The 12738-nt window shown below is 40.4% G+C and overlaps 1 protein-coding gene across 1 annotated transcript; it reads right to left on the bottom strand.

Moving 5' to 3' along the window:
* Window positions 1–266: 266 nt before the first annotated feature.
* LOC105027616 (ADP-ribosylation factor-like protein 4D) lies at window positions 267–2422 on the bottom strand. The gene is made up of 2 exons (XM_010899780.4): window positions 2246–2422; window positions 267–1596 (listed from the first exon to the last, which is right to left on the bottom strand). Exon 2 carries the CDS (start codon window positions 1446–1448, stop codon window positions 843–845), a length of 606 nt encoding a protein of 201 aa, XP_010898082.1. The 5' UTR covers window positions 1449–1596; window positions 2246–2422; the 3' UTR covers window positions 267–842.
* Between the last annotated feature and the right edge of the window lie 10316 nt (window positions 2423–12738).

The raw sequence follows: 12738 nt of genomic DNA, 5'->3' as shown, positions 1-12738 counted from the left end.
TCAAATAGTACAGGTAGCCTAAGCAGTTCTAGGTATTCACCTGCACAACGTTCTCACCCAAAACCACATCAAAACCCAAAATGGGAAACTGGACATAGAACTGGAAACTTAAGTTATGAGTACCATTTGTGTTGTTTAAGACATTTTAACTTATAAATAGTATGATATTAGGGAGTGAACTACAATGATTGATCAGCATGGTGAGTCTTCACATAGTCTACATCAATGTTCAAACAAACAGGAAAAAAGATGATGTCCAGATTGTGTCCAAGTCATCAATAATTTATTCAGTTGTAAGTATTACAAAAAAATATGTACAATGTAAAAACAGTTGGTCGTAATAATGTCAGAATTCATACAATGAAGTCTACCATGACAAGCAAAACTTCAGTGAAAAAGTTGCATGGCTTGCAGCTGCAGGTCATTTGCCAGCCTGTGACGGGCAGTCATTTCAGCCCTAAAGCTATCCGAACAGTGGGTTGAATTATAGTCCCTCTTTTGATCTACAAAAGCTTTGTCTTCCCAAGGGGTGAACCAGTTCCATGCAAAGTGAACTACAAGGTAAACTAAATGAGTACAACCACACGTCAAAGGACGTTCGGACTAGAACGTGTTGGCACTACAGCTTAATAAAGGAGACGGAAATGTTTCTCCACATAAAGAGCTGTAAAGGGCTGAACGTAGTCAATGCGGTGTCCATCAGCACAGATCAATTTCTATGTCCTCTGGCCTGACCCCATTGGGAACAGCTACTTTGGGGCACAAGATTCCCAATAATTCCCAAGGAGCAGCAAAGGTCCATTCTGAAGGGGAAGCGCCTTTCGGGAGCTTAGAAACACAGCTCATCTCTTCTTCTTACTGTGTCTGAGCATCTTCTTCCTCTTCAGGATCATCTCATACAGTTTCTCAAGGCCAGGTTGCAGTCCCTGTCCATCCAGGGCGCTGCAGCCCTGGGTGTGGTGCAATGTGGCGTTACTAAGCTCGTGGAGGGCCAGGGCCTTCTCCACTTCCACAGCAGAGACCGCTGAGTCCAGGTCCTGCTTGTTTGCCAGCACCAGAACAGGCACTCCCTGGTTCTCCGCCGAGCGACTTATGCGGTGGAGCTCCACCTTGGCCTCCTCCATGCGTTCAGGTTCCGCGGCGTCCACAACAAACACCAGGCCGTCGGTGCGACGGGTGTATGACTTCCACAGGGGTCGCAGCTTCTCCTGACCACCCACATCCCACACCTGGAACGTGGTGGTGGCCCGTGTGCTTCCCATCGCCACTTTAATCCGCTCTGTGTTGAAGCCCTTGGTGGGGATGGTCTCCACAAACTCCCGGAGCTTAAGTCTGTACAATAGGGAGGTCTTTCCGGCAGAGTCCAAGCCAATGACAACCACGTGCAGAGACTGGAAGCCGGGGAGGAAAGGAGTGCTGGGGGCTATCTCTGTTAACTGGTTGCCCATTTTAGTTGGCTGTCTGGCACAGATTGTGTAGAGGTGGCAGACTCTTGGTGGGAGGGAGGTGGGTGTCTTCAGAGAGACGAAGCATTCACACCTACTTCAAAGGCAACGACTGCAGAACAGGAGGCAGGCTACTGGATTCAATGAGGACCTTATAAAAACAATAAAAAGGAGAGGGACAACATTAATGATCTAGTTCACCTTACATAAAGGGGGTCATTTTTAACCAACGTTTTGTACACACTACACTAACAAACACACTACTGAACTATGTAATGCAAGTAGTTCGTCATGTTTCTGTACATACAAAAAATAAATTTGGCCAAAGTACATAAAAACGCTTCGAATTTTTGTATCAGAGCTTCAGGATACTGGGTCCGTTAGTTCAATTGTCGTTCAATGTCAGCATAGCGAGTCTAACTCTTATAGTTAGTTAGCATGTTAGTAAGCTAAAAGGAAAGTTAACGTAAACATCAAACAAAAAGTAGAGAAATGCAATGTAGAAAAAAATACTGCCAGTGTCGGGGAGTAGTTAAGCAAATAACAATTCTTAGTTGTAATCAAGTCATTTGCAGTGGGATTAACAAGCATGGGCTCCTTTGACTGCCCGATGGATTTGCAATGTTGTCCTAGGTACGTGCGAGAAAAATACTGTCCGAGAAAAATGCTGTCCTGCACTGTAGTTAACGTTACATCCTTCTCTGCTGGCTTGAAAGACACTGCATTCAAAACTGTTAGACTAACCGACCAAAACAAATGCTCGTTAGCCCAATTACTGTAACTATGAAATGTAATCTTACCGTTGTTAGCGTATCTGTATCAAATCAGAAAACATGGCGAGTGTCTATAATTCCAACTCCGGTAATCACATTGAAGAATTCCAAAAGGTGCAGCTACAAGCATTAGCAAACCCCTGAATCTCTAGGCGAGGAATGAAGTCCGGCGAAGAGTTCAGAGACACAGACGAACACAACACGCCCAACGAGTGACGTAACGAGACCATGCCGAACACACGCCCCTAGCTCTGTGCCAATGAGCTTTGTTAAAGTCAAAGTACCGTGAGACCTATTTTCAGTGGTCAACTTCTGAGCAATTCATTTGTGATACACTATTCGCAGTCTTATGTTTAATGCAATAGAATTGTCTGGAAATAAACGATGCAGGGTATTGATTAAGGCGGCACTGTTGGCCGTTATTAAATCAGTACTGTAACATAATATCCCATGTCCCCTGATCATGCCAAGATATTCAGACCTATTGGCATAACGGTTAAGGTGCTGGCCAATGAGAAAGTGATACCAGAAAATAACTTTTAATGTGTGTACAAGAAGTTGTGTTAGAAACTGTGAGGTCATCCTCATTCTGTATGTCAAAAAGGCCAATCTGTTCCATTAATCTGTCTGCTTTGAAAGATGTCGTTGGAAACAAAAGGACATTGTATCCACTGTGGAAATTCAAATATTAATATCTTTGTAGTCTTTTCCTTGAACGGCACTATGATAACACTTCAGCAGATGGCCTGTGTGAGTCAGAGTGGCCTTAATTCATTCATAGGGCATGAGTTATAAAACCAGCCTGATCATATCAGCATATCTGGGAGACATCCAGTTATTATTCTGTGCAAAACACTTGGTGGTTGTGCTTGTCATGGGGGTAGAATGCAAAACCGCATGCAGTTTTGAAAATGCGGACAGATTATTACATGTATCCACAGGATGTGGTGACGCAAATAGAGGGCAGATACCACACAGGGGAGTTAAATGAAAACTACCTGGGATACTGAGATTGGGATTGGCTTTTGCTGCGACAGCATGTGTAGCAATAATTATCTTCCTTGCAGAACAGGATTCCACGCCTAAAGGGTATGCTTCAGAGCATATCTCAGCAATTACACACGGTCAGTATTCAAATCACTGGCAATTTTTTTGTGTGGGGATAGAAGAGCAACAAAAAATAGAAAGAAAAAACATTATACTTCGCTTCTATTATTTTATATCTCTGACTCCAAACACACACACACATACACACACACACACACACATCTACCACATCCATTTGACCTGTTATTATCACAACAGAATGGATTTAGTGGGCAAGTACAGTTCCTATTTCCATCTTAACAAAGATTGACAATAATAAAATGGGTACCACTGAACACGGATTGAATAATGCATAAGATGTTTTTTTATGTATATCCAGTTATGGCATTATAAATAAGAAACATTTTGCAAGGAAAACATGATAAAAACAAATATTGGCACAAATTACACTGAATGATAGTATCCAGAATTTACTTGATTTAAATAGACGATTAAGTAGATTAAGTAGGTCTTCTTTGAAAAATGTCATGATTGTTTTTTTTTAACCAAGGGCATTACTGCCCCCTACTGAGATTATTTTGCAATTTACCTTAATTTAAGTTTTAGAGTTAAGTTTACTCTTCCACATAATACCCAACATAATACAAAATATTGATGGTCAAGAAACATTCAAGCACATGCAATTCTAATTAAACATCAGAATAACAGAAAATAAAGAATGGTACTGACAAAACATACACATTATGCAGGTAAGCACTGGCTAAATCCTAGAGGAATATCAATATCTCCAGTTAGGAAGCATAATCGATTGTGAATCAATGTCACCTTTTTGGTGCAAATGAAAGGGACTACAGGTGAACTGGAGAGGGAACCGCAAGACAAGGTGCAAAAAGGGAACGGTTTTGCAGGTGGTGGCTACAGACAATTGCTCTCTCCTTATCCTTCCTGGCTGATTCTTCTCTAGTTTTCCGTTTTGCTAGTGTCCTCGTCACAACTGGTAGCATGAGGCGGTAAATGCAGCCCATTCAGGTTGCACAGGCAGTCCAGCTCCTCTGGGACGGCACATCCATATGTGCCGTCACCAGAAGGTTTGCTGTGTCTCCCAGTACAGTCTCACGAGCATGGAGGAGATACTAGGAGACAGGCCATTACATGAGGAGAACTGTACAGGGCCGTAGAAGGGCATCAACCCAGCAGCAGGACCAGTTTCTGCTGCTGGGTTGAGGAGCACTGCCAGAGCCCTACAAAATGACCTCCAGTGGGCTACTGGTGTGCATGTTTCTGACCAAATTGTCAAACAGACTCCATGAGGGTGGCATGAGGGCCCGTCGTCCTCTAATGGGGCCTGTGCTCGCAGCCCTGCACCGTGCAGCCTGATTGACATTCGCCACAGAACACCAGAATTGGCAGGTCCGCCATTAGTGCCCCGTTCCCTTCACAGATGAGAGCAGGTTCACACTGAGTACGTTACAGACGTGAAAGATTCTGGAGATGCTGTGGTGAACGTTGTGCTGCCTGCAACATCAACCAGCATTGACCGGTTTGGCGGTGGATCAGTGATGGTCTGGGGATATATACTTGGAGGGTCCCACAGACCTCCACGTACTAGCCAACAATACCCTGACTGCTGTTAGGTACCAGGATGAAATCCTCAGACCCATCGTCAGACCTTACGATGGTGCAGTGGGCCCTGGGTTCCTCATGGTGCAGGACAATGTCCGGCCTCATGTGGCCAGTGTGTGTAGGCACATCCTGGATGACGAAGGCATTGATGCCATTGACTGGCCCTCATGTTACCCAGACCTGAACCCAATTGAGAACCTCTGTCAGTTGGTTCAATCCAGTCCTCAGTCAGTTGGTGATTTTGGTTTCCATTGACTGTTGTTACGTCATTTTGTTCTCAAGTAATTACATAATGTACAGTATGTTATTCATTGAGACCTGATGTGTGATTTAAGAGTTCCCTTAATTTTTTGGGGCAGTGTATATTATGGCTGTTGTTCATATAATAGTACTGAATAAAAAGCTGCCAAAATTAACACTGCTTTCAGCAAGACAATAACCAACAACACAAGGCCAAACCTACACTGGAATTACAGTATCTCACAAAAGTGAGTACACCCCTCACATTCGTGTAAATATTTGAGTATATCTTTTCATGTGAAAGCACGCAAGAAATAACACTTTGCTACAATGTAAAGTAGTGAGTGTACAGCTTGTATAACACTGTAAATATGCAGCACGTTTATTCTACATTGATTAGTAACTGCAGCATGATAGACGGAAAGATTAAAAAAAGGTGCATGCATGGCTTACGAAAGCTATATAATAGCAAAAACACAGCTGTCAATCAAATTCGAAAGATTTTTCTACAGTTGTTGCAGAATCTTTGTAGGATAGTGCTCACATCACTTAATGAAGCAGATCTTTGATCGCATTTGCAGATCAAGGCAAGAGAAATACATTCTCGACGGTATTTAGTATTGGGCACCATCGAAAATGTGTCTCTATAAATTCAGAACAGCCTTTTACAGCCTATATGGCTTCCATGCCAAACTGTGTTTGCACCAATGACAATCTGTGACGTTTAGGCTACTAGTTATTTTTGAAAACAGCCCTATAACCCCCTATTAACCGCATAGCCAACAGCAATGTCTTTTAAAAATACATCTTCTAGTATCAAGTAATAATTAGATCAAGTCATCAATGTTTTGCGATTATTAACGACATAAAATGATACGTGTCGTTAATGACCATTTCTGAAATGTCTGTGCAAATGTTAACACTTTCAGCCAGATGGTTCGGAAGTAGCTAAAAAATACAACCGCTTCCCAATTATCGTCTCCCTTACTAATTTGTTCAATTATATGTAGTTTTTATTGGTGTTACAAATGACAGATCATAGACTTCTCTGAAGTGTCTAATAGAAAGTTTTAGCAAAATTTCTTGCCTTGCTAGAAAAAAGACTGATCAACTTCATTGCATGATTCCTGGTCTGTCGCGGAAAATGATTTCACGATTTGTAACTTAACTTGACTTGTACTACTCCAATTCAAATCTGCAGATGCAGGGCGTTTAAGTATTTTCATAGGTCTAAAACCCTGTCAGTCAAAACTGAAAAGTGGTTTGTATATATATATTCAAAAAAATAATTATGAAGTCATTCCAACTTACCAACTTCATCAAAATGTATTATCATACGTACATCCTTGTTAAAAATCAATTATGCCAATTTTCATTCAACCATGTTTATTTTGGGGGACAAATAAGTTCTGTAGGGCGGGCACTGTCCACCTACGCTTGGGTGTACAAGCGTCATGCTCTCACAAAATGAGCTACATGACAAAATAATGCCATCACAGTTTTTTGTTTGACATACATTGAATAAAAAAAAAAAAAATAATAATATTCTTGGGGTGAGCAATGACCTCCCTGATATCAAGAACTCATGACAGCCTACAGTTGCTAGGTAACTTGCAAGACAAGTAGGAAGTAGGCTACTCAACATCATCATTAGCTACCGGCTTCCGGCTGCAGAAGGAAACTTTTGTCTGAGTGCTCTTATTGGAGTGTTGTAAGTAACAGATTAAATAATTTTTTTGTCATTTTTGCATGCTAAATATAACAGTCTTGACGTATTTACTTATTTTATATTTTAGTTATTATTCTCAAACCTTTTCTGATATAGTTTATATTACTTCAACCAGCTAATCCAAATGTCTAATCATTGATTTTCATGTCATTGGCTGCTGTGCTTTCTCTAGGCTAGTTTTATAATATGTAGGGCCAGCCATTACTGTATTTCTTTTAACACCTATTCAATTAAACTAGCTGTCTAGAATCTAGTCAATTCCTCTAATGAAGTCAAGGGGTATTAAATAGTGGCTTTGGTTCTTATTAAGAAACAGAGAGGATATTTTTCTGGGCTGCCATGGGTAATCAGAGTGGAAACAAAACAGTGATGAGGGTTTCTATGTCTGTTAGTCTAGTGGAGTGGCACCGTGGTTTAATTCATGGTGGTTCCACTCAATAACAGATACTGGTGTAGGATGTCTGCCATGCATTGGGAAGCCCGGCGCCGGCAGGCCATGGTTGACCGCAGAATGTCCAGAGCCAAGCAGCAGGTAGACTACTGTCAGTTGGCTTGTTTCATAATTGATTAACACCGATGGTGGAAACCAAAGTTGGACATGCGACACTTGTCTGAGGGGTCAACCTCATTTCCTATAGTTAGCTTTTTAGGTCATGTCCATCTGGCCATACCTGATACCTCGGCTGAATGTATCAGTTGTGCTAGCACTGACTGAGAGCCAGTGAATTGCTTTGAAACTCAGGACACATTGGAATCCCTCACCCCCGACAAAATTGCAATTAAGTGTGGACTAACTGGCACATACAAAACACCCGAGCAGAACATGTTCTGCATTGACTAATATTCATGAACGTGAAGGCCATTAACGCTTTGAGGTTTAAATGGGGGTGGTAAATCTGACCCATCTGGGCTGAACCCCTCCCAATATGAGGCATGCAAGTAAACAATAAAACAGGAAAGACAACACTTTCTGGCCATGAGCAAAATATCCATAGTATAAACATCGTTTAAACATTACCAATCTGTGTTCTTTATGATAGATGGCAAAGGACCCTCCGGAGCAAAGCTCAAAGCCAGAGGCAGAGGCTAAGGCACCGACTCAACAGCCAGGTACCATCGAAATGTGCATTGTATTAGGTATGGCCAAAAAGGGTCAATATTACACAAAACAAGATTTATAACAAGGCAGACATGCTCATGTAAATATGCTTCATAAATTAGTCTTCCTCCTGATTTTTATTTAGGCAAAGGGAATCAGTTTCTGTTTAAGAAGTATCATCTGTGGGCTCATGTTCAAACTTGTGTTGTCCATCACAGAGCCTAGAAAACCGGAGCCATTAATCCCAACGGTCAACACTTGGAGAACAATGGCATTACAGTTCACTCTCCAAACCCTTCTAGTGTCCAATGAATATCTATGTAAATCTTTTAGCCTCATCTTTGCAGACACATCAGTGATTCCCATTATTAACTCAATGGGGACACGGACAACAGTCCTGGGTAACACAAAGGACCCTACATGTGAATTATTCAAGTCCTAGCAAGCCCTGGGACTAGATTAGATGGTTTGAATATGTTTTTCAACATGTTTTGATCCTGATACGGCTCCAGACTGGCGAAAGGATAAGGGACAGAAACATTTACACAGTAGCTGTTCATCCAGTGGTCACTACTTGAAAAACTGGTCTTGGGTATGTACACATAGCTATGGAGGGTTTGAATGAATCCCAAAGTCTCTAGCAGTGCTTGTTACGCTCCGCTGTCCTCTCATTAGAATAGAGCCTGTTAAATATTACATGAGACCCCACGGTGCCTCTGCTTCTACTGTGCTCAAATATCCCAGATGAGGGCTTACAGGGATTGGAATCCTGAGGTTTGTAACAGGGAGCCATGACTTGGGTTGTGTTCAATAAAAAGAAAACAGGATAAAGCACTTTTTATGACAATGAACGCCCTTTTTGGATTAGTTAACAATAGTGGCAATAATAAGCAAGGTGTTTAGTTAGTTTAGTTTTCCCATATCTGTAAAAATTGCAACAATCACTTTAAGCTTAGGACCACTACAATAGTACTGCCCTATCAGAAAATGAGACACCATTATTTGTCACTGCAATCTTGGAAGTATTGTATTGAATTCCTTAATCGAACAGTGTTTACAAACCTACCATCCTCTTGTCCTTCTTGTCTTCCAGCTGGGAACGAATGTCCAAATTGCAGCAAAAACAACTTAATGAACTTGACAACATACAACGCTAAGATTGAAAATAGATACTCAGTGAGTGACTAATGCACATTGATAAAGCTATTTATGTTGTTGATATACAGTTAAAACAAGATTTTAGGAGTGCTTATTTATTTTTGGACAGTCCATACAGTACTCTCAGCAATGGTGAAGACTCCTTATCCAGTCTAATGAAGAAGACCCATATGCAAAAGAGGCTGAACTAATAACTAATGAACTAATAAAATATAATTGTTAATATAATTGTGTAGCTTTTCCCCACTACTTCTAGCAGTATTATTTATATTTGAGTAGTATATTATATTTCAGGACATTTTCCACGCACAGATTGAGTGAAAAAGAGTCAGGGATGGTAAGTTCAACTCTTTTTCACATATATCTTTTCGAGCCTTCTGTTGAGACATTTCGTTCATTAGTGTCAGTAAAGGCTTGGACATGCTGTGTAGTTATGAGGGAATGCTTACCAATTGCAACGCTTTGTGAATGGATTACAACACCCTTTTATGGCGAATTGTGTTCTCTCAGTCTTTTCAAGTATGCGTGTTCCAGAAATAAAAAATAGTCTAATTGTTCAGGAAACTTCACCATCTGGCAACACTGCTTCCAGCAATTCTACAGGATTGGGTTGGGCAAATCACATCTCAACTAATCGCACCATACTGCCCCCTAGTAATATTACTGAGTTTGAGTAATCAAAAAGTTACGTTACGGATTACAAATGTGGACAGGTAACGGATTACATTTAAAAGTATAAACTTGAATTTGGGCATGTGTAGAAATACCCTTTAAATTACCAACACTAGTACATTTACGTATTAACATTTATTCACAAGTTAGTATATCTTCCATGTCCATAGTGTTTAGCTGAATGCAGATGCACGGACACTAAATGCACTTTGCGTAGCACGCAATAATGTTTTGGAAACATATGGAAAGTATATCCCATTCGATCATTGCAGTTGAAAATCTAAATCTAATGATGCTTAAGCTTGTTGATATGTGTTTTATTCATGTTTTTAATTGCTTCAAAACATTGTTGAAAAGTAAATGGCAATTACTCGAAAAGGGTATTGACATTGTTGTATATAAAATTAAGATATCCGTAGCTTTTCACGCATAAACTAAATCTGCAGTAGTCGGATGATTTGCTCCACAACCAACATTGTCAAAATGTTGCAGTAACCCCCTGCACACGAATGCACATTTGCAACCCTGAACACCTGCATAGAAATAAGATTTACCAGCGCAAAAGTAACCTGCGATTATTATGGCTACCAGTGATGGATTTTCAAAACGCAAATGAAAGAAATAAACGGTGATTATAAACCTGCACTCTTAGCTTAAAGTAAATGACGTCAGCAGCCAATGATAACCAATGAACACAATTTTCAGAGATGCAAAGCAAGCAGTATCACATGGCCTACCTGCATGGACGGATGTGGCAGCGAGGTAAAGTTAGTTTTATAATGGACATTCAGTGGAAATTCATATTCACCCGTCAAAAACCAACTAATTTAGGACAATGAAAAGTATGGGTTCATCAGATGAAGGAGAACTTTTTTATTTTCTCCAAAATATACTTTTTTATAATGATATTAAAATTCAATAGCATCTACAAAAAGTGTGCCATGACAACAAAAGTGCTATATTCTGACTCGGGGGAGGATGAGCTACAATCTATCAAAGTCTTGTTGTCATGGCACACTTTTTGTAGACGCTATTGAATCTCTAAGGATAAACTAAAAGATTTGCTAAAAAATTTAGAAGAAATAAAAGCTGTAGATTGTAGCCCATCCTCCCGCGAATCTGAATATAGCACGTTTGTTGTCATGGCACACTTTTTGTAGACGCTATAGAATTTCTATGGATAAACTCAAAACATTTCTAAAAACTAAAAGCCGTAGATTTAAACCCATCCTGCCCAGAGTCCAAATATCACCCTTTTGTCATTGCACTTTTTGTAGACGCTATTGAACTTTAATATCATTGTAAAAAATTTAACAAAATATACAAAATTTTGATTGATACATTGAAAAGTGGGGATTTAGTTCACCCTCACCTGATCAAGGACCAATACTTTTCGTTGTCCTAAATTAGTTGGTTTTGATGGGCAAATATGAATGTCCACTGAATGTCCATTACAAAACTAACTTTACCTCGCTTGATGTGGCCGCGTCAAATGCAAATGATCATCCTTTGGCAGAGTGCTTCCCCACACACCTTTTCTCCTCAAATGTCGTGGTAAATTCCATATAATGTTTCATATTGAAGGCAGCGCCATGTTACATGTTACTGGCGCTTCCTCGGTCGCTAAACTGGTTAAGCGCGTCCACCTTTGCGCGCATGATGATCACACACACAACTGAGGTGCGCAATTCATATTTTGGTTCAAATAACGATGTTTTATAACATTAAATAATAAACTCAAACACGCTGCGTGTCATAATTATTTCGCAAAAATAATATTTTTCAATTGAAGTAATCCAAAAGTATCTGTAATCCGATTACAATCTTTTTGTTGGTAACTGATTACAGATGCGGTTTTTTTGTTACATGTAACGGATTACTTGTAATCAGTTACTCCCCAACTCTGCCCATACTGAATTGACCCAAATTAGCCCCTCATACAACGAAACCTTTTCAATGTAACTTTAGTGCCACCCAGTGGCTTTGTCAAAGTACACCATTCTTTAATCATGTGACCAAACAAGAACTATTGGATCATAAAAGCTGCTGAAATTTCAAGTATTAAATACTGAAGTATGCATATGCCACTCTTAAACCTGTACGTCAGGGACCATCATTCACCCTAGTCTGGTAACCTGTGCAGGTAACATTTTTGTGGGTAAAAGTTTAATCTGGCCTATAATAATAGCAGGATATTTCTAATCTAGACACTATTGTCCTGGCAAAAATCCTGGCCTTGGGGAGGTTGTTAACTGTCCTACTGCTGAAGCCTTTGGCTGTAGGTCTACTTACATTACTATTTATTAAAGAATATACAGACACTGAGAAAGCAACATGGTTCGACAAAACTCAGACCTGAGCTTGCTTCACCCAGGTTTACCTCATGTATTTCAGTGCAACCTTACGGCCAATTAAACTCAGTTTGACAGTCGTGTGTAATAGTAGTAGCCTGGGCTTGAATGTGATCCCATTCACATTTTCACACAAACGTACAAAAATTAACATGCAAATTACACTGGCCAGAGGGACAGCCTCATTGCATGCCAGACCAGGGGTTCTCAAACCTCTCACCAGGGACTGCTAGCCGTGCCACGTATCTGAACGATTCCAGAAGTACCACACCAGATTCAATGTATCAAATAACCATCAAGCCCTTGATTAGGTGAATCAGGTGTGCTAGTTCTGAGCTAAAACAAAATTGTGAAAGGACGGCTGTTCCCTGTGGAGAGAGTTGGGAACATCTGTGCTAGACATCTTGTTTCCATCTTCAATGCTTAGGAGTAGATGTTTCCATTTATGTAAGAGATTATGCTTCTGTCTGTGATTTATTACCAGCCTTGGTAAATAAACAGGCTACTGGAGGGAAGTGGATAGCATGCCTTGAGCTTAGATGGTTTTGTCCAGCTTGCACAACATGACTTCAGTTAATCTGATTGCATGCACAGTTGGCAA

The sequence above is a fragment of the Esox lucius genome, chromosome 11 (assembly GCF_011004845.1).
Source record: "Esox lucius isolate fEsoLuc1 chromosome 11, fEsoLuc1.pri, whole genome shotgun sequence".
Taxonomy (NCBI): domain Eukaryota; kingdom Metazoa; phylum Chordata; class Actinopteri; order Esociformes; family Esocidae; genus Esox; species Esox lucius.
The sequence above is the reverse complement of the archived record's forward strand: the minus strand, read 5'-3'. Positions and strand labels throughout refer to the sequence as shown.

Bases quoted from the DNA above. Each gene is read 5' to 3' on its own strand.
- LOC105027616 (XM_010899780.4), bottom strand. From the start codon at position 1,448: ATGGGCAACCAGTTAACAGAGATAGCCCCCAGCACTCCTTTCCTCCCC.